Source organism: Rhipicephalus microplus, chromosome 3 (genome assembly GCF_043290135.1).
Source record: "Rhipicephalus microplus isolate Deutch F79 chromosome 3, USDA_Rmic, whole genome shotgun sequence".
NCBI lineage: Eukaryota > Metazoa > Arthropoda > Arachnida > Ixodida > Ixodidae > Rhipicephalus > Rhipicephalus microplus.
In genome coordinates, this window is record NC_134702.1 from 208,496,983 (window position 1) to 208,524,021 (window position 27,039).

Below are 27,039 nucleotides of genomic sequence, written 5' to 3' on the forward strand. Positions count from 1 at the left end.
ATTCCCGATTTGCCCAAGCAGGGAGCCGTTGTTGTGCCGCAAGTTTAGGACGAACCTCTGAAAACTGAAGCTTTTCTTCATACTCCTCCGGCAACTTTTGGCGTATGCCCGTTCGTTTTCAGAGGGAAAAGCCTTTCCTCTTCATAAAGTTAGTTAGCCAGCACCTGCTCACTTTAAACTGGCTCCGCATTAGCCCTTTTTCTAAGGCTAACTGCATAGCCCTCACTTGGAGCAGTTCTGTCGTCACGGGCTGCTGTGCCGCTCACTGCTCAATCACATACTCGCCGAGTAGCTTTTCAATGTGCGCAAACCGACCCTGCTGTGGTCTGCTGAAGCCTTTGCGTGAATCTTCGCTGTCGACAATATTCTGCTTTTGTTTCCGCCAGTCCCGCACGCACGTTTCGGGAACTCCGAACGACCGCGATGCAGCCCGATTTACGTCCGTTTCGGCACACGCGATGACTTTTCTTTTAAAAGCGGCATCGTGGTGCACTCGTGGAGTTTTTGGAGTCGGCCCTTCCATGCCGTCGATGCTAATGCACACCAAGATGACGAACTACTCAGCACACGTAAGAAGTGCTGCACATGTGAAACCCATAGGCAGAAATGGCCGACGCGCCATGCCGATGCACGTAGGGGGCGGCCATTTTGGAATGCCGATGGCAATAGAATGACCGTATTCATTTTTTTTTTTTCCGTACTCGATTCTAACGCGCATGCGATTTATGAACTCGCTTAACCGAAAAAAAGGTGTGCGTTAGATTCGAGTAATTACGGTACATTTATTCACAAATCCCAGGACATCTGTCATTATTTGAAGTAATCAGTTACTTCAAACGTATGCAGTTACGTCTGCATACGTTTCCCTTGCAACAAGTCAATCAATTCTGCACGCAGCTTACAAAGTAAGTCTGCTTTGGCTTCAGCATTCTCCTGGTAAGAGAAGTTGCGCCTGGCAATGTCCAGCGCAGACACTCTCTAATGACGACGACAACAACGACTGAATCTCTGCTACTACCCTCTGCGCCAAAGCCCCAGCGTGGCCGGCACGTGACGAGAAAAGAGGAGCATCTCTAGGCGGAGGGAAGCAGATAGGCATTTGAGAGAGAACCAACACTCTGCGACAGCTTTTCTTTTTTTTTTCTCTCTCTCTCTCTCTTTGCGCGCATCGTTGGAAGGAGAAGGGTGTTTACGTGGCAGGTGCGGAAAAGGGAGAAGCGTGGCACAGGCGTGTAGCAGATCGGCATTTGAGAGAAAAAAAAACATTCCACCACTGTCTTTTTTTTTCTTTTCCTTTTCTTTTTCATCACGTGCAGCGTTGAGGTGTCGGATGTGCCGCCGCAAGATTGGGCGGGGTGCTGTGAACATTTTCGGAGCGCGATATGTTCGAATTAACCGTCCCAAGTGCTTGCACATTCGAATTACCAGGCATTTTCGGCCACTGGAATACACATAGCTCTGATGGGACCTCATCGTGAGTTCGAATTAGGCCTGTTCAAATTAACGAGATTCTACTGTAATGAATATAACGAAGTGAATCAAATTCCCCTTGAAAGCTCCATTGAGAACCATGCATTTTAAACCTTGTTGAAATGAAGTAAAATTGACCGGTAAATGGACATAACGAACTAAATGAATTTACCAAATAGTCTATCAAAAAAAAAAGACCGCAGTGTGTTAAGTACATTGCTTACAGCGGAGTTTTACGCTCGTTCGGCGCGACTCTTTCAAAACTCTCGCACCGACCTTACAACCAGGCCATGCGCGGCCGCGAGAGCAGTCTTCCTCACACAGCTAGCGGAGAGGATTGAGGAAGCGCTCAGCGGGTCACAAACTGAGAAGCGACGTCACGGTGCAAAGCGATTTCCCTATCACCTACACACGACGGGGAATCTCCAGAAGACTTACATTCATTCAAAAATCAGACGACATCCGTCATTAACTGAAGTAATCGGTGATGCGCATCTGCGCATGTTTGCCTTGCAGCGAGTGAATCAATTTCACACGTAGTTTGCAAAGCATTGTAGCGGGCGGCTAAGTCCAGCGCCAACACTCTCTAAAGATGACGGCAACGACTGCGTATCCCTTGCTACCCTCTGCACTGAGAAAGGAGGACTTTCCGCGACAGCTTTCTTTTTTCTTTTTCTCTCTCTCTGCGTGCCGCCTCGAAAGGAGAAGGGTCTCTATGTACAGAGACGGAAAAGGGAGGAGCGTGGCACAGGCGCGTCGCAAATCGACATTTGAGAGAGGGCAAACAATCAGCCACAGTTTTTTCTTTCCTTTTCTTCATTTCCTTCTTCGCGCGCAGCGTTGAGAAGTGCCACCACAGGATTGGGCATGGTGCTGAGAGCATTTTCAAAGTACGGTATGTTCGAATCAACTGTCGCAAGTGCTTGCCCATTCGAATTACAAAGCGTTTTCGCCCATTGAAATATGCATAGCTTTGACGGGACCTCAGCATCAGTTCGAGTGAACCGAAAGTTTGAATTAAGCATGTTCGAATCAATGGGATTTGACTGTGTTTATTTTCCGTCGCATGCGTGGTCGCGTAGCGGTACATCAGGCCGCGAGGCGGTTTCCTTCTTTGCATGCTTATAGTTGTGCGCCCGTCTGAGCATACATTGCCACAAACTGTTATAATCGATATAATGAAATAATGAATATAACGAACATATTTGTGGCTCCCCTTCAACCTTGTTATAATGAGGTTTGAGTGTACCGTATTTGCTGGCGTAACGAACACACTTTTTTCCGGAAATATCGGAGCCAAGTTGGGAGGTGCGTTTATTACGCAGGGTAAATTTTATGAAAACATTTTCGGGAGAAGAAAAAAATGCGGTAATGCAAAAAAAAAAGTTAGGTAGCTCAGTCTTTTGCAATTTACATACGCGTACACAGTTTGGAAACAGCTTCTTTGTTGCCACAAACATTGCCACAAACTATCGTCTGCAAGCTGTCCCTGAGCCGCCCGAGCACACCATAAAAACACTTTGCAACTATCTTTTCTAGCAATCGCTTAACGGTAACAGTGGTATCTGCTGTGATATAGAGGGGCGCCCAAAAGCGTGCATTCATGGAGGAACGGAGAATGAAGGGACAGTTAGGGTGAAGGAAAAAGAAAGTAGGCTAACAAAAGGGGGGGGGGGGGGTCGCAGGAAGGGACCAACGTCAGTTGGCACGGGCAGTTTGGTGACCTTTGCTCGCTGTGAGCTTATCAGCTGCGATGTCTCTACACTCCCGTGGCTCCTGAACGCGGCTGTGGGGCGCAGATAAGAGCACAGATAAGACGCGGGACACATTTTCACCAGTCCCGTGAGATCTGGGTTAACGCGAGCTTTTACTGTACACCTTTGTCAGCCACATCAATTAGGCTTCCACAGAAGTTGAAAGAGGAGGAGAGGCTGAGAAAATAGCATCGTTGCCGCTCATGTGTAAAGTGTTGTCGGCCACACTATGAGGCTGCACCAGATCATGTACTAATACAATTTGGCCTTTGCATTGTCTTGCTCTTGATGACAACTACGACACACCACCTCGCCAATTCTTCCATCAACCTATGCCAAAAAAAAAAACACTTTCACGCTGCTATCTGATATGAACATGCTTAGGAATCCTGTCCTACTGTTTTTCGTTTTTTGCTTCAAACTTATTCGAAAAATATCCAAGAAGTACTTCAGACCATTCCAAGAGTGTTCAATTCCATTGCACTCACACTTTTATAATCGAGTTCACTCCCAACCCGAAATTTCACTATTCCCGCAGCTCTACTTTCTACTTTAAACCCACACAAAGATACTCACTCGCAGAGCTGGAGATCTTTTCATTCATTGCACCAAATGCATATCACTGCAAGATTCACACAAGTGTAGTATCTTCTCGCATATTACGTGCACAAAATGTACAAACAATTCTGAGCAAAAGGTGCAATGTGGGTTGTAAACAAATTTTGGTACTCAAGCCGGCTCCACAAAAATTGTTCACAGAAATGGAAGGAAAAATGCTTCAGGGCAATACGTGGGGGTCTTTTTTTTCAATGTTTTTCTGTGGTTTGTAGTTGGGGATGCAGGCTGTGTGCAGGGCGGGTTACTTATTGGAAAATACGGCACAAAAACGTTTCCTGGGCAGCTAGGGCCCTACTAAGTGCTTCCGCAAAAGCCGCAAATTATAGGATCACGCGGTGACATTTGACAACAATGAAAGAAACAAATGTGCCAGTAAATACAATAGAATGCAAGGAATCAGCGTACCTTGCACGATGACGTCATCGTCTAGCACAACAACAGGTCCCCTCAGAGCAGGCAGTAGTCGGCCAAGGTAGAGCTTGGCGTACGGCAGCTGAAAAGCAGTTCGAAATGACGGCACTTGAAGAACCAAGTCAAAGCATCTGATGAGAATCGAAGACATCTGTATGCTTGGATTATTTAGAGAGATTTATAACCGTTGCCTGTTTCGCTGTGCACCGACCACTAGCAAAGCATGATGGGTTGCACTACTAGTTTTATGCTGTCACAAGAATTACAAATTTTAGTGCCCTAATGGCAGTTAACTCATCTAAAATGATGAAAAGGAGTACTAAAATTAAAATATAGTAATAAGGAGGAAGCCTGTATCTAGCTCACTATAAGATGTTTTGAAATATTTTTACTACATTGCTCGTAGTCCCCACATTGTAATTATTCAAGTCTGCCTAGAGCCACAGCATATACATTTCAGCTGCAGTGTGTTACGAAAAAGAACATGTATGTTTTTGTGCTTTTTTAGGTCAAAATTACAGTCAAGCCCCCTTACAGTTATATCTCATTATATTGAAAGAATGATGATTTTTTCGCATTAACAAATTTTTCGAAAATACCCCTCCAAATCTCTATTCGTATAATGTAAAAATATTTCACTACCACCAATTTCAGAATATTGAATGTTTCAGAATAACGAATCAAATTTCATCGCCTTTATGCCCCAACACTTCTATATAACGAAAAGCGACTCTTGAAAAATTCCTCGCGAGTCGCGGCTGAAGAAATAATGCCCAGCTTTATAAGTGCCACTATCATTATCATGAGAGCCCATGCAGTTCTATCTGCCCGCCCTATTGAAATGTGCGTTAGCCTTATCGCCATCACATTTGCCTCGTACTTGTTTCTCACGTCGGGTTTCGCTCGGTTGCCTTTGTTTTTGTCAGACAGCATCACTTGCGCTCTTGTTCCACAGCTCTTTTGTAGAGTTTAGACTTGGCAATTGAACGTTCAAGATGAGATCCAGAAGCAGCACAAAAGGAACGCTATGACAGTGAAAAATGAAACACAAGTGACCAGCGGGATGAAGCCGCCGATGATTACTCAAGCGTGCTTCACTAAGGCTCAAACGCTACGCACAGCGTGATGACGAAGCATGCATGTAAGCTTAGGTGACGACCGAGAACATCCATATCATTTGTTGTGAGAAGGAAGGTGACGTTACAACAGTGTGCCTAAATGATCGTTAGGAATCGGTATTTAAAGCTTAGGCTACGCAGCGTGTAAGAAGGATGCGCACGATTAATAGTTTGTCATTCAGCAGCTGAGTTATACATGTCAGGAGAGGTTGACCCTTTTCTCAAGTAAATGCAGACTTATTGCATAACATTTCGTGTTTGTTTTTTCATGTTAATTTAACCAGCACAATACAGCTGCAAACGTATACACAACACCAGTAGGCAACTTACGTGTTTATGTTTATAATTCTTGTGGAAATTTTTAATACGTTCACTGCGACGACATTTCAAAATAATGAATGATATTTAGCCGTCCCTTGATATTCGTTGTATCCAGATTTCACTGCATAACGAACCTGAGCATGACATACCATCCGTTTGCTGTATCCCGAAGTTCCTAGTACATGCAACGCAGCTTTAAAACAGTTACAAGAGAAAACACAAATACAAAGAACAATTAAAGAAAACTAACGAGCCATGCAAAGAAGATAGTTCACAACTTTATAGCTAGCAGAAGTGAACAGCATCTTGCCAACAGTAAACGAAATTGATAACTTCTTGAAAAAATTCATTATAAAAAGGATTTCGTTATATCGAGGTTTGGTACAAAAATTAGGAGAATGAACACATAAATCAAACAAAAGGTGGGATTGAAGACGGAGCTAACCTAAAACAGTTACTTAGCAATAAAAAACTGCCTTATTATTGCGTTAGCAATTGTATGGATACTCTTGGTAGATCTTTGCTGTGGCCCCCGTGTTTCGTAACAAGTCTAAATTGATGACGTGCCCCCGCGAATCGTAACTTTCTCAAGCGGGCAAAAGCGCGTGAGCTCTGCTAAAGCTCAGATGAAATGAACCAGCCCCTCTCTATCGCCTGGAAGGCGCATAAGATAACATCCCTTGCGTGTTAGAACTGCCATCGAATGCCCAAACAGAAAGGACGCCATCCGTCTTGAATGAGCATGAAAAGACGGGGGAGGGGGGGGGGGGCTCACTCGAGCAGTGTAGCGAGCGGGTAGAGAGGAGAGACGTGAGACGACGTCATGAAGGCGGCTGACAGGGCCGTGCCGATCTCGTCACTTCATTCCAGGACTGAAGCGGAGCCGTGGCGGCTGCCAGCGTCCAACATGCCAGGCGCGTGAACTTGTTCTGTTCTCGTGCAGCTCGAGCTATGCATGAGCTGTAATGATGATGAATGGCGATGATGATGACGCTACAAGCAGCAACAACGAACTGTGATTTTATGGGCGGTTGCAATTGCTGGCTCGAGTGCTGCTATCTCAACAAGTATCAGCTGTGCGTTTTCAATGTGAAGGGACTGTGTGAAAAGAGCACTTCTCCCTGGAGTGGCCATATTTGCTCACACCAGCGTTTTGTAGGAGTTCTGTGATATCAGATCCAAAAGAGTTCGCTGCCAGCCTTACTTCATATAGGATTAAAATTTTTCGCTATCATGTCCATTGCATTGCATTCAACGTGCCGCCCTGTTGTTGCCACAACCAATTGACTAATCAACAAAGCTATGAGCCAGCGAAGTCGCGTCACGGCGCAAGAAGGAAGCGCATGATGCATCGACCTTTGAAGATCAGTCGTCACCGTTATCTCGGAGAGTTTTCATCCGCTCCTAATCTGACATCCCTCGATGATGACGACACAGTTGTCCACATTAAAAAAAAAAGCAAAGCTGAACGTCATCGAGGGCCACACCATGCATGCGCAGAGGAACCACGCATGAGCGCGCAGGACATCGAAAACAGAGCAAACGACATGGACAAAAACACGAATACTGTGCGAAAACTCTTCAGTAAAAAGCCCGCCACAAGCAGGGTGGCTCCACATATGCGATGCTAACTGAAACCGTGGCGCTGGCAACACAATGGTATTTTCTTTTTGATTTGTAGGTGGGGGGAGGGGGGTGGTGGGGGCATTCGATACATGCTCCTGCAGCAGCAAGAGTGGCGACAACGCCGGCTCGTGGGGCGCAGGCCCGCCTGCCCGCCTCGCTTTGGCCTAGTGCGCTGTGCGCAATAGGCGTTTTCGTACGAGCATGCATCTTCTGGGGGTGCCTTGGCGGGGAATCCGCAGAAAATGCATGCTCGTATTAAAATGCCAAAATCCGGGATGAAATTCCTAGATTGTCTGTGGAAAAAATTCGTTATATCCAGGTTGTCTCCCGCTGTTACTTTGTTACATAGAGGTCGCAAATACATGTGCTTCTATGGAGCAACAGAGGGAAATAAAAAAACTTCGTTATATTGAGAAATTTGTTATGTGGAGGTTTGTTATAAGCAGGTTTAACTGTATTTCTTGCCAGACATGACACAGAACCTGATAGTATGCTCAAGATTGCTTTCATGCCTGAAAACAAACCTTACAAACTGCACTTGGTGCAGACACTGCACGCAATATTTCGGAGGCAATGTTCTCGAAACTTCATCGAATCTGTTAACAAGTAGGGTTTACATTGGTTGCTCCAGTGCGATTTTAAAGGTTTATTCCAATAATACATCTACATATCCTGCAATTTTGGATTACACTGTTTGAGTAGTGTACACAACTCATTCACAAACTTATTTGGCCAAAACAAAATTGTGTTGAAGGTCACTTAAAAATGTTTGTACAATATAGGTAACCTCATAACAACAGACCTACATTGTGAAGAGGATTTTGGTCTGCTGTAAAAGGAGTACACAAAATCCAAGTAATGTTACAACAGACTTTTACGGAAAGACTGAATAGATATGTTATAACCGGAATCTGTTAACAAGTGGTGTTTACATTGGTTGCTTCAGTGCGATTTTAAACGTTTATTCCAAATAATACATCTACAAATCCTGAATTTTTGGATTACATTGTTTGAGTAGTGCACACAACTCATTCACAAACTTATTTGGCCAAAATAAAATTGTGTTGAAGGTCACTTAAAAATGTTTGTACAATATAACCTCATAACAGCAGACCTCCATTGTGAAGAGGATTTTGGTCTGCTGTAAAATGAGTACATAAAATTTAAGTAATGTTACCACAGACTTTTACGGAAAGACTGAATAGGTATGTTATAACCAAAGATAAGCAAGAGTCATGTCGAACTTATTCTTAATGGGGCATAAAAAAGTTGTTTTTCTTGAAAATCATTCTTCAGTGTCTGTAGCTTTTTTTCTATCTCGTAGAAATGCTGTAAAAAGTTTCTTAGGATCGCCGAGGTGGTGAAAATCATCGTGGAGGCAAAAAAAAAAAGCCGTTTTTCAACAATTTATAGCTTTGTGACGGCCCAACTGCCCGCCACCACTTGGGGCTCGTCGTAGGAGTATTTTGTAAAGAGCATTCAGTGTTTGAAAAGCAGATATTTGAAATTCATTCGGCAGATTCCGAATGGCTGCTTCTGCCGTGTTGCTCTAGTAAGCCTCTCTGGTGCGATTCCCGTTCCAGATACGCCTCGGGGATAGCGGCGTCTGCTTCTTGTGCGTCACGCGCCCGCAGCTGTCTAAAATTGTACTACTTAGTGACATTTTTGCGCTAGTTTTGTTTTCCTGAGTTAAGGCAGCTACAAGCGGAAGTTCAGCTTCAGATCACTCGTCGCAAACATCGCACGCGTGCGTCTCGAACCGATTGTCATAGCGTTGATCGCTTGGTGTGAACGTTCTACATATCAGCGCTTCGGACCTAGCGACGAAGACCACCACGGGACAGATCTTTGTGCTCGCGATCGAGCATATCGTACTTTGAAACATTGAACACCACGGCCATGCACATTGCAGCCGCACTTTCTGCTCGAAGTTGTGGCTAGGCCTGACTCCACCCCACGCTTGATGGGCAAGACCGTCGCGCTGGCGGATATGCGAACGTGAAGAGGCCGTAATGTGTTTTGTAGCAAGCAACAAATCACATAGGCCGCTGGCTCATTAAAACCATGAATTTCGCGCATCGGTAGCGGACCTTGGCCATGCTCTCCAAGCACCGACCACTCGAAACAGCAGTGGCAGCTGCCAGCAATATCGTGCATCAGCGTCCCAACACGCAAAACCAAGCACACTGCGCACTGATTTTTCGTCGCCGATGCTTGGCGTAATTAATAATTAACAGGCCAGATATGGGCAGCCTTCATTCTTAAATCGGTACACAAATATCCACGGTCCTATTCCCGCTACGAAAGTATGCCACGCGGTGCTTCAAGTCAGAAGTTAGAGAACTTAGGATGCCCATGGCAAAAAAGTCTGCTGTACAGAAGTCCTGACCACATTGCAGGCCTCACATTTTAGACAATTATATCTGAATATCCACTGTACCAGAATCCGTAGTAAATGAAGTTCTACCAATGGAACTAATAGGGAGGTCAGCATAACGCCACCAATCGGTATGATGTAACCGAATGTCTGTTGTAAGCGGATCTGTTGTAACCACGTTATACTGCATAATGCTCACATTAAAGAGAAAGATTACCATCTACCTGATTCACAGCATGGAGCTAGGATAACATCCAGATGAACGCCAAAGAATCGCAGTTACCTAGTTGATTAACTCACTGTGGTTCGAAAATCAAGCACTCAGTGATAGAGCAACCACCTTTTGAGGGTGGTCGCCCTATCATCCGAGTCAATGAGGAGGCTAGTAGACTGAAACATGAAGGCGAATTGAGGACTTGGAGCATAAGGACACTCAATATGGTAAACCAATTTTGGTGAAGTCTGTAAGATGCAGTAAAGCTTCGTGAAAATATAAAATAGTGCACTGCACCAGCAAAAACTTCTCCCTTTCATGAATCTCCCTTCGTCTTGGATGGGCACTAAATCGAAAAATGATTCATATTTGCAAATTATCATGTCACAATTCCATGCTTGTTACAAGAAGGCACCTGATAAGCCCGAAAATAAGCAAGAAGAGAATGCAGACGGAGACGCTACCTACTAGGTTATACATAGTTTGTTATCAGTAAAAATAAAGTCCTCTGAAGTTGGCATAGACTTTGTATGTCAAGTTTCAGAAAATTTCGTCGAGACAAAGTCGCTGAAACGTGAAAAACAAAACGAAATATGAAAGTTTGAAAGCAGCGATGTCTCATGCAATTATTTTGGTGAGAGAGTAAAAGATGAAACTGTGCTTCGTTTTCTCCTCTATGTAGGTGACATTAATGTCACTAGAGTTTCAGAGTAGAAATTATCAATGGCACACCTGCCAGGTTGGCAGCCAGGCATTAGGGAGATGCAACCGGGCAGGGGGGGGGGGGGTCACAGGGGATGGAATTTTTTCACACGCTTTTTCTCAAGATTTAATTGTTATGAAGTTATCATAGCACAATAATGGTATAGTTTTTGTAAACCGCCAACAACCTACCCTGCTGTGGTCACCACCATCAAAACTTCGACGTGGCTGAAGCCGCAGTTTTCGAGAAATCCTTCCAGCACTGTTGAGCATAACAATGTTCACTGCTGCCTCTTCAACACTTTGCCAAAAGAATGTTTTTCTGCACGGAGAAACTGCACGTGGAGTCCAACCTTAGCGCCACGTTAGTCCAAGCTGTCACTCAAAGAACAGTCCAAGCTGTGTCACTCGCAGATAAATTACTGCCCAATTTTTGTTGTGTAGATTTGGCCCTCTTCAAAAACTCCTCAGAATATACCTGTGAATAACACGGTCCGCGGCTATGAAATTTGGCCTGAAGTAGTTGCCCAAGTGTCTTGTCTGACATGGAAGCACGAAACTCTGTTCGAGTCCTTCTCACAATGTTGAACTGCCGCTCGCATTCAGCATTGCTGTGCGGTACTGAAAGGATTCCTAGCATCACTTGAGCAATGCGACTGAATTTCATGAGTCCGTCTTCGCCTTTCAGTAGAGAGATTTTTCTCCACTGCACATCGGTCCTTTCCTCTTCCAGTACATTTGTAGGAATATTGAAAGACTGCATCTTCACAAATTCCATTTCCAGTGCATTAGTAGCTTGATCTCTGGTCCCTTGCTCGTTTTGTGGCAATAACGCTGGAAACCGCTCAACAAAGAAAAGGACATCCTTAAATGACATGTTATCTATAGCTTCAATATCCGCAACACGTGCATTGATCAAAGCCTCATTTCTAAAAGGAAATTTGAGGCGCATGTAGTCGCATGCAGCAACCATGTATTTTCTAACAGCCTCAAAAAATTCCTTTTTGTCACTTGGCTTGAGCTTTTCAACAACACACACTTAGCTTGGTGTCCAATTACCAAGTCTTGGTCATTCTTTTGCACATTTCTGCTGTGGTAGTCTATCAAACAGATGTCATTGTGCGACTTTAGCAGTGCTGGCCTCACAAACCTTGAAAGAATGTCTTCAAGAAGGTTTAGAAGTATAGGCTGTAGCTTGTGTATTAGGGGTGCCTGTGCTTGTAGGCGGCAGTTGACTGTCTCAACAGCAGGAATAATTTTATTCAAAAACAGACAGCAAGCTTTGCTAAGCTCTCAGCTCAAGAACACGAACAGTCGTTCCTCACGTGTTATGCAAGTTGATCCAGTCTTGTACACATCAGTAGCCTTAACTTTTTCACAGGAACAGGTGTAGATTCAACAGACTTCTTCTGTCTGAACTGGTGCTGCTCAGTGTCTTCAGTTTGTGGTGACATTTTGGGAATGTCGTAGTAGGTCAGAAATTGGAACCCTGTAGTGGCATCTCTTTTCACTTCTTGAAGGAAAAAACTCAAGAGCGGTGCCCACTGATATAGGAGCCTTTCCAGGCATTTTCCCAGCGAAAGCCATTTGGTTGGAACGTGCTTTAGAATCTTGCGAAACTCCTTATTGTGCAGTTCGTGAAACTCTTTAAGCGAACTTTTTCTTTTAGCACTTCTTTCTAAATAATAAAAAATGTCCACAAGGACTTCGTCCACCTTCGCTGGGAGACGAGAAGCTGCCTTTTCAGCCGCAATGTTTATTAAATGACATGAGCATCCAATTTTCACAATGCTTTCATGGACATCGGTTAGCGCTGCCGCTACGCCATTCTTATTACCCATCATCACGTTGGCATTGTCACAGCAAAAAGCTATGCAATTAGACAATGGCGCATTCAATGACGCAAAACTGTTCATAATTAACTTGGAGATGTTGCGCCTTGTTGAAGGGCCTTCCAGGGTGCTTAAAGTAAGCAGTTTGCTCTCGATAAGGCCCGATTCTTCCGCAAAGAAGGTGGCCACGATGGGGTACAGCTGTGCCTGGCTGTCGTTCGAGCCGTCAGTGGCAACCGCAAAAACTCGTCTTTTCAAGGCACTCACCACACACTCTTGTGCATGGCCTGCCATTTCGCCGACAATCATTGTAGTCTTAGTTCTAGCACAGCCGTAGCGCTTCGCAACATCGCATTTTGGAAACATCTTCCGCAGCAAGGGTCCCATGTGGTTGGAGACACTCAACGGAATGCTGTGCTCAAGCAGAAAAGCGGTAAACAAAGCTCCCGCATGTATCACATCATTGTCGCCGTCTTGCTTACCGAAAAATTGTTGCATTAGATGCTGTTTCTCCTGGCACTGAACGTTGTTGGTGTGCTTTTTCGATGAAACGTGCACAACCACGTCAGTCCTGCCGCCGTGGGATATACTGATGTCGCACTTACAAATGGTGCAGAACGCATGGTGCTCACCTTTCCGCGAGGCGATAACACAACCGAACTCTGTCGTATACTGCTTCAAGAACACCTGAAGATATTTTTTCGCTCTTTGCTGAGTGTCATTGGAGACTGCAACGCGGCACAGCGCTAGCCACCCTAACAGAGCTTGCGACACAAGAACACAAGCAATGCTCAGAGAAAGAACGGCAAGTCAATGTGCCAGCGGTATCATGCAGTGCTATCACTCAGCGACATTAGCGTGGAAAATACAGCAGAATCTGACGCTAGCGCCACTACACCTGCCTTGCGCCTCATAGCTCACAGAGCAGTGGCGCTGCATTCACATACTCGGGGAAGTACTGGCAGGCTTGCTCGCTGTTGCGACGGCTCCGCTTGGTCGACTACGCACATTCAAGCTCTTCAACGACAGCGATGACAATCGGCACTCCGCGCGTGTGCATTCGTGCTAGGTTGCCAAACTTGAGCCCGCTTTGAGACAAACACGTGGGCACTTTCGGGAGATTTCTATCTTGGTCGTACAATCGTACAAAGCGGTCGAAATTCGGGAATCTCCCGGGCAAATCGGGAGACCTGGCAGGTATGCAATGGAAACAAGTTAACTTATTCACTTTAGCATCCCTTTTAACTGATTTGCTGATACCCTCACACGACTGACTGTTCTGAAACTCAGCGTACTGAGGTCCCTCACCTGCAGGATGGTGGCCAGCTCGGGAGCGACAAGCTGAGCCTGAGGGAAGGTGAGCACCTCGTACTGGAACTGTGCCAGCTGTGCCTGGTGCATCCAGGCGTGTAGGTGAAACTGGGTCGCATTGTCCGTCACCACGTGGAAGCGCAGAGAGGACGTCGGCCGGCGACTGTGGCGCACCATGCTCACCATGGCCGCCACAGCACCTCCCAGCCCGGCATTGGACGTCACCAACACCACGTGTACAGGAGCCCCCGGGCCGCCTTCATCAGACTCGACCAGAGGTTCACCTGATGGTACATTGAGTTGCAAAGAAAATCGTTGTCTTTAAAAATACACAGAAGAAGATTGAGATGCACTTCATAAGTAAAATACAGACACACCTTCACCAACGAGAAAGCCACCTTTGTTAAAGAAAGCATGTCAAGCTGCCAAAATGAGTAAGAAAAGGAGATAAGTGGCACCACTGCCTTCAACTTTCTTCACCAGCATGGCATATCACAGACTGCATCTTCTGAGGCTGTTATTTCTTTATTCATGAGCCTTGCCTATACAGCCCGCTCATGGAGGAAGGAAAGCTGAGAAGAGGCCTTTGCAAACCGAACTACAGAGCGAAAAGCGTGGCGGAAGTCACATGCTTTTGCAAAGGGGTTCCGGAATTTTATGGTCATGTCCTTGTCTTGTGTTGTCTGCCTGACCCCTCCTATGGCCCCCTTGTCGAGAGACGGCTGGAGTTCTGAATGTGCATTTGTATGCAGCTGTTGGACTTCAAGGACAAAGCAACGTGCTAGAAGCCTGCAGTGAGCACTGATCTTCACGGTTGTGAGTTCAGTTTATATCAGTTGCACTCGAAAGCGGTTGTTTTCGAAGCTCGCGACCACTTCTCCGAAAATTGTTGGCGCCGCAGTTTTGCTGTTTTCCTTTGGCACTGTGCTCTTGCGTGCCTCAACGATGGAAGGATGTGCCTCAGCGATTCCAAGACGAGAACAGCAGCGCCTATGAATCGTAATACGAGGGTGGCGATGAGCTGTTTTTGTATACGACGGTCACAACTATCGGAAGGAAGTATGCGGGCCACTGTGCTCCCCAGAGTTTGCCGAGTCAAGAATTACAGAAGTGCCTGACAAAGTAAGAAGTAAGGTGATTTATTGTTTGAATTAACGTATGTTGTTTATGTTTTCCACAAGATAACCTCAATTTTGGCCAAGTTTTGTTCGATATAGTCACAGTCGGCCAACCTGTGCTGCTGCGAACGAAACTCGTGCACACGTATCATGACCCACACGGGCAGAGAAGGATTCGGAGCCACTTCTCCTGGCTAAATAGCAAGATAACATTACACTGTTACTTTACATTCTGTACTCCGAGCTTACCATATCTACAGAAAAAAACAGCTTGCCCGTGGCAATTATCTGGCCGATTCGCACTATTTCTCTCTTTCATTCAGTGGATTAAACATGAAGTGCAAAGCTGCAAGTTTATTGTAGATGCCCAATATGAGCCTTAATGAGGCTGTGAATGGCAAACAGGCACTCCACAAGTGAGTATTGGAGCATGTTTGTTCTTAATCAACACAAAAGTTTCGCTTTTGTACCTCATGTCTCAGATAATGGTGGCAGTGCCACTCGGCGAGTCTGAAATCGCCTCACGCGGCCCGCCTTCCTCTTGCCGGCACCAGTTGCGCATACGGGAGCTGCTAAAGCGTGACAAACCTTGCGAGGAGGAGTCGTCTTATCTTCTAAACTTCCAGCTTCACAATATTTATTTATTTATTTATTTATTATACCCTCAGGGCCAGAGGCATTACAGAGGGGAGTGGTACAGAACAAAGGCATAACATGAGGTAGCATGGTTACAAAAAACGTTGTGTACATAAAAAGGAAAAGGAAAGACAAAACAAATTAGTATTATCGCAACAATGTGGTCACACAAACACAGATTAAACATCAGATATTTCTGCATATACAATATTGGCTAAGGCAGCACGGAACAGTCGGTTATCGGTGATACCCGCAATTTCAGCGGGAAGGTGGTTCCATTCCCGGGACGAACGGGGCAAGAATGACTGAGTGGCAGATTTTGTATGATAATAGTTAATGCCAACCTTGTGACGGTGGTCAATGCGATGGGAAATGTATAGTGGTTGGGGTAAGAGTTCGTTGCGCAGGAAGGAATGATAATATATTTTATGTAGCATGGTTAACCGAAAAAGTTTCCTGCGACATATGTGACATAATGAGCTCTCCTCACTTTATTCCTTCCTCCATGAGCACGCAAAAAAAGATTAAACTTCACATGATGCTCACAGAACTTTTAGGCTTAATTGCAGTCTTGATGCTGGGCTTAATTTCTCAGTAACATGCATGAATATTTTTGTTTTGTTTCTTCAGTGAAACCTGATATTTTAATATTTACACAAAGAACTGCAATGATGCCATGCCATGAATGTTATTTGCACATCTGACAGAATTGCAGACCACATGTGAGATGAAACAATCCAGCATGTCACGCTTTTATTACATAGCAAGAAGACATACAGGTGCATATCCAAAGAAGCTCAATCTTTTATAACTCGTGCACAATCAACAGTGAGTGAAAAGTACAGACATAAACGATTTCGAAAATATTAGCACGGAAAGTGATCATAATAATCAACACTATTTTTCTACAGAAGGCAAGAGACGCTAGTCAGATGGACTGTAACTTTTCGTTTTTTGCACGCAGAACGCGTCACTCATGGAAATTGACAACAGTGTTATTACCATGATTTTCATCAAAAATTATGTCAAGAGCGCTTGATTTTTTAGTTAAAATACAATTTCTTTTTGCATCACCTTTCATTAGCCAAACCTCGCACCAACCCTGTTCCCAGAGTGCACCTACAAAGAGGGATGAGCATTTTTTATTTTATCATTCTTTTCTTCTCTCTCTACTGAAATCTTATAACCCGCTTCCCCATTCCTATCCAGAGTGGCATGCCAGTGATTTATAGATGCCGACAAAAATCTTTGTGTTTACAATAAAAGTCTCTCTCTCTTTTTCTTCATTTGGTCCTCAGTGGAATATAATCGAGGAATTTAAAGTGCAGACCTTCAGTATATGCGAAAACAACCACTATTTCTAAAATGATTCAAGCTGTGAAATGCAACACTGCATGCCTCCCAAACGCATTTTTTAGGTTTGTTCCTGAAAGGTGCTAAAAATAAAAAAAATCATTACCACCAGCAGTCCGGCCAAATGAAAACTTCGCCTCGTTGGACACCATAAGCCGGTAGCCATAGTAGAGACCGACCAGACATGTTACGGCCAAGGAAGCGAAGAGGCCTGCAAAGAGCACATCATTACTCCAGGGAAAACGGGAAAGCGAAATAAATTCAAACAGAAGTGTGCTTGCTGACAGAAATCATAGATGCATGTTACATTGAAACAGTACAACACAGCTCACAGAGCTTGAAAGCGTCACAAACGTTGAGGAAGGAATGACAGTAGAGGAGAACCTGACATCGGACTACTAGACAAGCTAAGGCAAGCTTCTTTTCATGTGCCCTTCTTTTCCCATAGAACATGCTAGCATACTGATTCATGAAAATGAGGCACTCAGTGTTTCTCACACATCTTGAGAGATTTTTCCATCTATAATTCGGTCTGTGATACTAGGTCAGAAACATGCCCCCACCATGCATTCTAAACTCTGCTCGCTTGTGGTTTATGCATGCCGGGTGGTTACACGTCAATTAATGTCTATCATATTGTGACACCATTATTACCTAAATTACTGTCTAAATAGTTTTTATTCTTACGATAATGTGGAACTACAGAATAATTTTTGTTCTTTGCATATAACCACAGGCGAACAATTTATTAATATAAAATAATACAAACCATGAGCCTTCACAAAGGAAATGGTGTGCTTGCAAGCAAATATTCTGGCACCTGTGTTGCCCAAGTACACTTGTTTTACAACCTAAAAGAGGGGGGTACAATGCATGTGTACGTGTTTCAACCAATGCAATGGCTAGGCCGAATGCTATGCAGCAAGACCATACTATCAGAAAGATGCCACCTTTCTCCCTACATTATCGTTGTGGCAGCTGTGACCTACATGAGAAATTTGTTACTGGAGACAGAGGAATAATGAACTTCCCTTCACTGGCGAGACCAACCAAGCACAATGGCGAAAAGAACCAGAAACTGCAGAGATCATGGCTTCCTTATTACACGTAATCTTTAACCCTTTCTTTACTGCAGAATATGTCACAAATTAGTCTCCACGTAATCTTTAACCCTTTCTTTACTGCAGAATATGTCACAAATTAGTCTCAATTTCCCCAAACCTTCCCACAGTTGCAGCACACAGACAGCTATGCTTCTAGTCCAACAGCCTAAAAGACACTAAAATTATAACAAAGCCTAAAATGATAACATTAGTCAGTGAGTGAGTTACTGATTTTAGACAGCCTATATGCTAGATTTAGTCGAGTCAAAAACAATATGACCAAAGACAAAACAAACAGGACGTATCGCCTCAGGCCACCGGTGGTTTGCATGTAATCATTTTAGGAATAAAACTCGCCTAGTCCACCTTTCACCACTTCTTCGAAATGTAATCACATCTCCCAAACACACCCTTCTCTTTACCCATCTATGAAATACAGAAGCCCATGTGTGCCCTATACATGACGAATTTGAGTTTTCAGAGCCGTCCTGGGTCCGAAATTCGTTTGACTTGGCGTTTTGCAGAACATAAGACTATAAAGAAACAAATTTTAAATGTACCATGGAAGAAACAGGGCAACCCATATACTTAAAGTACACCTTAACTAAGGTGCGCGAAAAAATTAAAGCAGAAGAGGAAGACACCTAGACACAGCGCAGGCACGCTGCGTCTAAATGTCTTCCTTTTGTGCTTCAATTTTTTCATGCACCTCAGTTAAGATGAATTACCAACTCACCCAGCAGTTCGTGCTTCTTAAAGCACACATACTGCATGCACTGCTATTGTGCACAAACGTAACTGCGTTCATGCATGATGTTGGTGCACAAGGAAGCATAAATGTGCAGTGACTACTGGCAGCTTTAGAAACGTAATCGTAATCATCATTATCATAATTTTAAATACAAAGTATTTCTTTGCCTCGTTGCAAGCATTTTTGAAGTCTCTGTCTGTCTATCTAGCCACCTATGTCTGGGTGCTCTCGTGAAAACGCCCTTAAAGAGACACTTAAGAGCAAAACGCTTTTTCACACATTAGTGAACCACTATTTCACAATCCCGAAAACACCAATCTTACCGTGGTATGAAATTTGGTAAGCGAGAAAATGCACAAGTATACTGCAGGTGGAGACGCCACTTTAAGATTCCTGCACAAGACACTGTGACGCCATAAATTTTGAAGGCGTGTACTAAGTGCTATGTACCTTCTAGTCGATAAACTATGTACCTTCTAATTGATACACCATCACCGGTGAGTGCCATAAACTTAGCATACGAACTTTCAGAAAATTTTTGAAGCCAATGTCCCAAAAATATGAAAAGCACATTGTGGAATTTTTTACGTCACGTGCGGAGATCATGGAGTGAAATTCAAGAATACAACTTCAACCTTGATTTTTTCTGCTAATAATAAACTTATGACAGTCAAACGAGTTCTGAGAGTGCAGTTTATCAATCTAAAACTATTCATTGTTTCTCTTTAGTGTTCTTTAACTTGGAGTAAACCAAAATTCGTATGAGAGGGTAAGATGGTTTGAAAAATACGACTCGCTGGTCATGACATGAACAATGTCACAATCTCATCGGGTACATCATCAAACACTTATCACCAAACAGTGGCAAGTACCTGCGTGTGGGTATGTGTTACTGGTAGGAGGGTATGTGCCACAGGTGACTAACACGACATACCTTACCCAGGAACGGCAAGAACATGTATGGGTAATTTGAACATGTGAGCGTTAAGAAAAAAAGCTGACATCGGCTGTGTTGTTGCTGGGAAGACCAGCGACAACTCGTCGCCAGGACCAAGAGGGCAGTCGAAGTCGGAGTGTTCCTGGACTAGGAAACCCTCCCACCTTAGGGTGACACCGGGCCTCTCTCGAAAGTTTTCTAAATAAATGTTTATTTCTCTCTCTCTCAGCTCCATTGACCCAACAAATGTAAAGAAAAAATGTCAGGATCTCAGCAGGAACTGAACCCCGTCATTCTGCGTGGCTAGCACAGAGCCATATCGGGTCTCACAACTGCTTCTCAAGTAGACTAATGTGTGTGAAGCGTCAATTGGTGATGCAGTTATAGCTATAGCATTTCTTATTAACATTACATATGTACCCCTTTGAAACAGCAGTCGTGTTAAGATCAACTGTAGTTGAGTGCAATGAACTGAAGGCAATTGACAGTTCATATCAACCACAAAACGATGCAAACAGACATTAGTAATTTTAATTAAAGAGCATTAAGAAAAAAAAAGTGCATCTCTATGACGTGAATGACGACGAGTGGGCAAAGCTATAAGTCCTAATGTACATAGCTTGACGTTGAAGTCCCAAACTAGTATGAAGGACGAACAGATAGACGGACGAACAGATACAGCCGTCCCGTCAGGTTAACGACAATCATAGTGAAGCGACATCCACTGAAGCTCATTTATCTAGCGGTGGCCAGGGCCACCAGCCTCGCTGGAACAATTGCTACATATTCGCTAACCACTTTTGCTCTTGCTAATACCTATGTTGCTGTTGGCATTGTTACGCAACATAAACATGTGTCTGTTCAATATATGTCTGAGAATACAACATTTGTACAATAACATATCTTTAGTGACATTTCGTAATGTTTTGATCAATAAAAAAATTACAACACTCTCACCTTCTCTCCGCATTTTTCACATAACATCGATTCCCAAGGTATGTGGGATGTGCCGAATTTTGTAAACCTAATTTAGCCCACTACAGGAAGAAGGCTTCTCGCAGTATCTCCACTGTACCATGTTCTGCACAAGCTGGTTCCCTTTCACCCCTGCAAACTTATCATGGTGTCTTTTAATGAAAATTTGGAGCACTACCCACAGCACCTGTGGTTCCATCTCATCTCTGCAGACTTATTATGGTGTCTTTCACTGGCAGGTTTGGAGCAATTCCCAATTTTGAGCACCTTCTCTGCTCCATGCGTAGCAAGTCTGTTCGATTGGCAGATCCAGAGGAGCTCCATCGTGAGCATCCCGCACATGCAGTGTGTGGCGTACCACATGACCAGCCAGGGTGTACCACATGATTTACCAATGCACTCTCCATGCGCACCTTGTGAAGACAAGTCGCAATTTGGAAAAAAAAAAAGTTACTATAGTCAGCTACAACTTAAGAAGGCAGCGGGATTTTCCCCATAAAAGGCCGATGTACACGAGCCTCCACCAACAGATGCGCACTTTAGGTGACGTCATGCGCCGGACTACACTCTTGCCTCTGGCCCAGCCGATGGAGAACATGCCTAACATGGCCACCCCTCGCTTCGAACTGGGCAGAGTCCTGTTCGCTGTGTGCGTCTTCCTTCATCAGAGTGAATTCAAATTATGTGTGGTGATCTGTCATGCTGGAAATATTATTGTGAGCTTACAATACACAATTTGTACCGCGAGTGTTTGTTCTGAATCGTGAGCAGGCGAAGAAAGATTCCAGCAAACATCGCTGACGCTGCATTTACTCTGAAAACTGGACCTCGCGGCGAGATACCATGCAAACAAACACCGTGCGTGTTTGTTTCATGGCCTCTTATTTGCACACAAGTGAAGTTGCGATGAGGAGAGTTTGCCAAAGCGTGGTATCTACAGTGAGCGGCAAGTGTGTTTGTGTACTGTGCTCGTGCATTTCTCGTCGAACGTGGCGAAGTAATGAAGCAAAGCCATTATTAGGATCCGGACACATCATTGGCCCCCTTATCGGGAGTGAGCAAATTGTCGTGCCACCTTTCGATCCGCACACCTACTATTAAGGCATTATTTGTGTTTTGTGTTGCCGCTCCCAGATGGCGTGAATTTCAGCTAACTTCCAATAAATTGGGCCAACTGCGTGTCCGCATTTCCAAAGGCAGTTTCGCAACTCGTATATTTGAATTACTCTGACACGGAATGCCGTGTGCCAACTCCCGAGATCGCAGGTACGCAACCAAAAAAAAAAAAAAAAAAGCCTGGCACATTGAAAAAAAAAAAGAAAAGATTGTTCGAACACACAAAAAGTACGTACAAATCTTACACTATGAAACCAGCAACTGCTTTTGAATTACACGCCCGGTGCCGTCGATCTTGCTTTATAGCAGACGACGCACAGCCTTGTAGAAGGCACGGGGTTATTTTTTTCTAGGAATCAGACATGTGCTGTAGCATTTCCATCATTACAGTTTTACCAAAGCACTCATCATGATACACAAATTTTATTTATACTAACAAATACGCGTTTTAGAAGCAGTCACGATTTTTCGAGCGGGACTATTTCTTAAGTCGCGGAACAAATTGACTGCTGCACTTCGGTCACCTGGGCGGGGCCTCTCCTGCCTTCTTAAGCTGTACCTGACTATAGTGCGTTGGAGTGTCATTTTGAACTTTCACTGGAAGCGCATGTGCGCTTGCGCTCCCTGCCATCAGCTCTAGCTGGAGCACCTGTGTTTCACTGACAGATTCCCTTTGGTTAGCTTCTGCCAGAGTGGGGTGCTCCCGTTGCAGAGTTCTTTGGCCCCTTCGGAACTGCCAGTGGAATTCACCATTAACTTCGTCACTCCATCCAACTGTCTCCCTTCCTTAACTGCATTGTCCATTCCATTCGTAACCAATCTGTTGCTCTTATCATCCACCACATTGTATGTTCTACACATTACGTGACCAGCCCAGGTCCATTTTTTGCTTGATGTCAGGATATCCACAACTCCTGTCCGTTCCTTTGCCCATTATGCCGTCCTCCCATTAAATGGTACAAGCTGAAATGCAGGAGGTGTCGCCACATGACAGTGATATCAAAACTGTTCCATAAAGTAATCTAGGCTGCATAATTCTGGTAAGACAAAACAATAAAAAATGGTCACACAACTCAAATGATGTATGATCTATTGACTAATTTATTTGCACTATAAAAACTGTTTTGATAACAAACAGGTTCATTAAAGGTAAAGTAGATAGAAAGAAAATGACCACTGCTGTACACAACTGAGTCAGGTGTATCTAAAGAAACTTATATTTGTGTTGTTTATATGCTCAGTGTATTCTTTCCTTATTATTACAATAATGCAACTAGCATTTTAATAAGCTGTGATTGAATGTTTGCACTATGAGCCCAAACTAAAGCCCTGGCTTTTCACCTCCATACTGCACAAATAATGGCCACATCCTTATAAAGTGAAGTTAATCTGCAAGAACATTTCCAATTTTCCCTTCTGTAATACTTCACTAAAAACTTGCAATGACAAATTGGCAGACATATATATTCACAGGTGCTGACAGACCTAGAAGTACTCAAATTTTCTAGAGATTTCCCCTCCGAACCAGTTAGAAGCCAAGGCACAAGAGCTCAGGGTTATATTAATGAATATGCTATGCTGTAAATATTTCATTTTTCAACAAAACCTTAGTCTCAGCCAGGAGTGGATCACGTCACTCATTTTAAAAAGGGGGTGAGGCAGTCAATGGATGTAAAGCTGGAGAGGGAGGGTATCTGGCTCTTTTGTTTTAGGGGAGGCGTGGATCTGTCCATCCCTTGTATGTATGTAGCAGTAAGTAACCACCGGTGGCACATACCCGCTCTAGAGCGGGCATGTGCCACAGGGGATGCGAGATGGCGGCACTTGGAGTGTTCTTTAGATAGACCATAGCCTCCTTAAAGGAGGCTATGGATAGACGCACGAATGGACGGACATACAGACTAGCAGACGGACGGACGGATAGACGCGCGGACGGATGGACACACGAAGAGACAGACCGACAGATGGATGGATGGACTCACGGATGGACCGACGGACGGACGCATGGATGGACGCACGGACGGTCGCACGGACGGACGGGATTACGGACGGGTTGACGGACGCTTCGCCCCACTCATCATCATCATTCACTCCCTGGATATGCTGTGATGTTCTTAGTAGTTGCTATCATCACAAGAGAGCTGCACCGTAACTACTGTTAATTTGTGCTGACGGTAGTCTCACCGATTCGTAATAATTGTTGATAGGAGGCGTATAACAGGCACTGAAAAAGGGAGGTGGGCGCTGACAAACTTCGAAAAAGCTCTGACTTAATCTTTAGAGTAAAAAAAAAAAAACGATGTATCAGGCACGATAACTTCAACCAAAAATCAGATATTATGCCACTTTCTTCATAGGCTTTCCAAGAAGTGGCACAGCATACAAAGCACTTCGACGGAACTCCCCCAGAGGATAACAGCGCTAACGTGGATGAAACCGTGTAAATAGTACTCTCTACCTCACGCAGTACGCGCGAATCTCACACTCCTAGTGGGACTAGTCCTATCGAAGTTTCAAAACTAGAGCAGCGCGGTCGAAAATTCACGCATCAGTTATTAACATGACGATAGTTATAGCGCGAGAACAGAACGACGACACAGAGACAGGAAGGACACGAAGTCTCTGTGTCATCGTTCTGTTCTCGAGCTATATAACTATCGTCATGTCATACCAACTGGCCCAAGCTGCCACACTTCTAAGTCAGTTATTAAAACTCAAAATTGCCTAAGTTGATAACTCCGTTTTCATGAACAGCCACAGCAGTTTGCACGTAATCAAATAAGTTACTAATAAGTATATGCCCCACGTCCTTCTGCGTCTACCAGTCACATGCGGTATGAATATGGGTGCCATTTCAGGCACTAACAGCTAGCATTAAGCCAAAGTCTTTTCACCTTTTATTGAGCACGAATGCAAAATGATTGCTCTCGTATGCAAGTAACGTATTCAGCGCTGCTGCCATGAGAAACTGAGGGCTCGAGAGCACTGCACTGTCAACCACAGCGAGACTTTCAGTGAACACAAGTACTGTGGCAGATGCCGCGACCTCCATGCGCAGGAACATCTTGAAAGCTTGTTCAGAAGTGAGAATATAGAACGATCTCGTCATCCGATCGGCGCACTGGATTAATTCAAGAACGACCACAGTCACCGCAGTAAAAGAACGATCTCTTCATCAGGCCCTCAGCTGTTTGTAATCGGGTTCAAAGCGAACACTCGTAAGGACACTTCGCCAACGAGCGCAACTCTCAGAATTATCCATCTCCGACTCTATAGTTATGTGTGAAGTTTGAGGCCTGCCAATGCGCCCACGCCATTTTCAAACATTTTTTATATTTCTTTTTCGACACGGATGGTCGCCACGCATACGTCGTCCAATAGCTTGGTAGGGAACAAGTCACTTACCTTTGACGAGGCAGGTATTGTGCGAGCGCTTTAGAATCGCCATGTTTCACTCAATATGCGCCAATATGCGGGTATTACAATCACATTAGCTGTGTGTCACAACGCTATCATTGCGCGTTAGCTGCACAACGAGAAACTCATCGCGCGCACAACCGGCGACACACACTTAACAGCTAACACGGCGGTGTGCGTGCTTAGAAAAACAAACAAAAAGGGCTTTGTTGCCAGACGCAAAACACGAGCCACGCCTAAAACGGCTAGCATTGTCATCACCGTCAACCCGAATCAAGGCGCCGTGTTTGTGCGAAAGTTTCAGTTTTGGTTTTCATTAGTGTAGAGCTGCGGACATTCAATAAGGACATCACCAGCGTTGATCCGGCGTGTTACTACAAATTTTTGTCTTAACAGCCCTCCCTGAAAATCAAATATGCCCCGGTATGTGATGTTCGCAAGTGGTGAAAAGTTTGAAAGCCAGCAATTGTTTCGTTTGATGCCAAGACATCGAACGAAATATCCACTGGCTTTTCAATCGGCTTTTAATTCGGGATCCACAGCAATGATCCACAAAAAAGTAATAAACATTACTTATGTACTCCTATAACACACCAAGCTGTAGGAGACCATTGCTCATCCCCGGAGGCATACAGCAACGACCGCTGCCACTTATCATATAGAAATCACCACAAAGCAGCGTGCACCTTGTTTCGATGAAGCCGTGTATGCCCCAAAACTAGCGCCGCATTCACATCTAAACACGTTTCCTTGCAGTAGACGTGCGTGGTAGTGCCTCGATGTACAACTACACAGTTTACGCAATGACGTCGATTCACCTCATAAGGCTTGGTTCAAAGCGAAGAATATGTGGCATATATAAGGATTTCTGCTACCTAATTGCTGATGGTGTGGCATGAAATTGATTCTCACAAATTCTGAAAGCTGCCTGAATTTTTATATATTTGGATGCTGATTCTTGAATGAGAAAATTCCAGCTTTTCTTGACACATGACACAGATTTCAAACATTGTGCAACTATATATCTATGCCATTCATATGACTAGAACGAGTGGATTACCGACAGGTTGGTTGTAACTCCTCGTCCTGAAGCCGACCTGACCCCCCCTTCCCCTTAGGTGCCTTAAGGTACTTGTCACTGAGGATCCAACATACACGTTCCAAGGGCTAGTTGACATCGCTTCAGTCCAAGAGGCAGTTTGAAGTCGAATTTCCCTCATTTACTCTATCAATATGTTGTATTCGCTCATCTACTCCTACTATGATAAAATCCGGCAGATCTCACGCACCACGGGGGAATCGATGTGATGTGAAGCAGCTTGTAAAGAGTGGTATACATGTAAGATTCTGGAGCACATGACACACATGTCAATATTTTCGTGTTACCCCCTGTTATATATATGCTCCACATACAACCACGTGGTTCAATACTATTTTTTGTTCATTGGTGAAAGAAGCACAATAAACGAGAGAGTAGAAGAATAGACAGACCAAAGCGTTACTCCCAACAGTATTCAACAGTGACTCGTCCTGTCGGTCTTTCCTTCTTCATTGTGCTTCATTTCACCAAGTATGCATTACCAACTAGCCCAAACTTCTACTCTTCTAAAGCATAATTTTTCTGAATACCAACCTATAGCGAGACGGCCGTGAGCTCACCATGAGCGTGGCACGCAAATTTTGCCATGCATGTCATGCAAGTCTTTATTTTCCTATCACCACCCTTAATATAACTTCGTCACACCGTCACGTTGCCCAACACCAATTTTTGTGTATTTCAAGCAAGCGGAATGACCGCGAGCTCATTGTGACTATGGCATGCAAATAATGCCATGCATGAAATGCATGTTCATATTTTAACGAGACAGTGTTGAAGAGC

General features: G+C 44.3%; 1 protein-coding gene across 1 annotated transcript in view; it reads right to left on the bottom strand.

Annotated features, from left to right (window-relative positions):
- Positions 1-25,300, bottom strand: part of LOC119167550 (glycosyltransferase 8 domain-containing protein 1) — a 50,627-nt gene extending 25,327 nt beyond the window's left edge. Inside the window, exons 1-4 of the mRNA XM_037419057.2 lie at positions 25,149-25,300; positions 16,968-17,072; positions 13,752-14,038; positions 4,248-4,335 (exon numbers count right to left, since the gene is read on the bottom strand). Of these exons, the coding sequence (XP_037274954.2) occupies positions 4,248-4,335; positions 13,752-14,038; positions 16,968-17,072; positions 25,149-25,191 (523 nt within the window). The 5' untranslated portion in view covers positions 25,192-25,300. The remainder of the gene's footprint in view (positions 1-4,247; positions 4,336-13,751; positions 14,039-16,967; positions 17,073-25,148) is intronic.
- Positions 25,301-27,039: the final 1,739 nt, after the last annotated feature.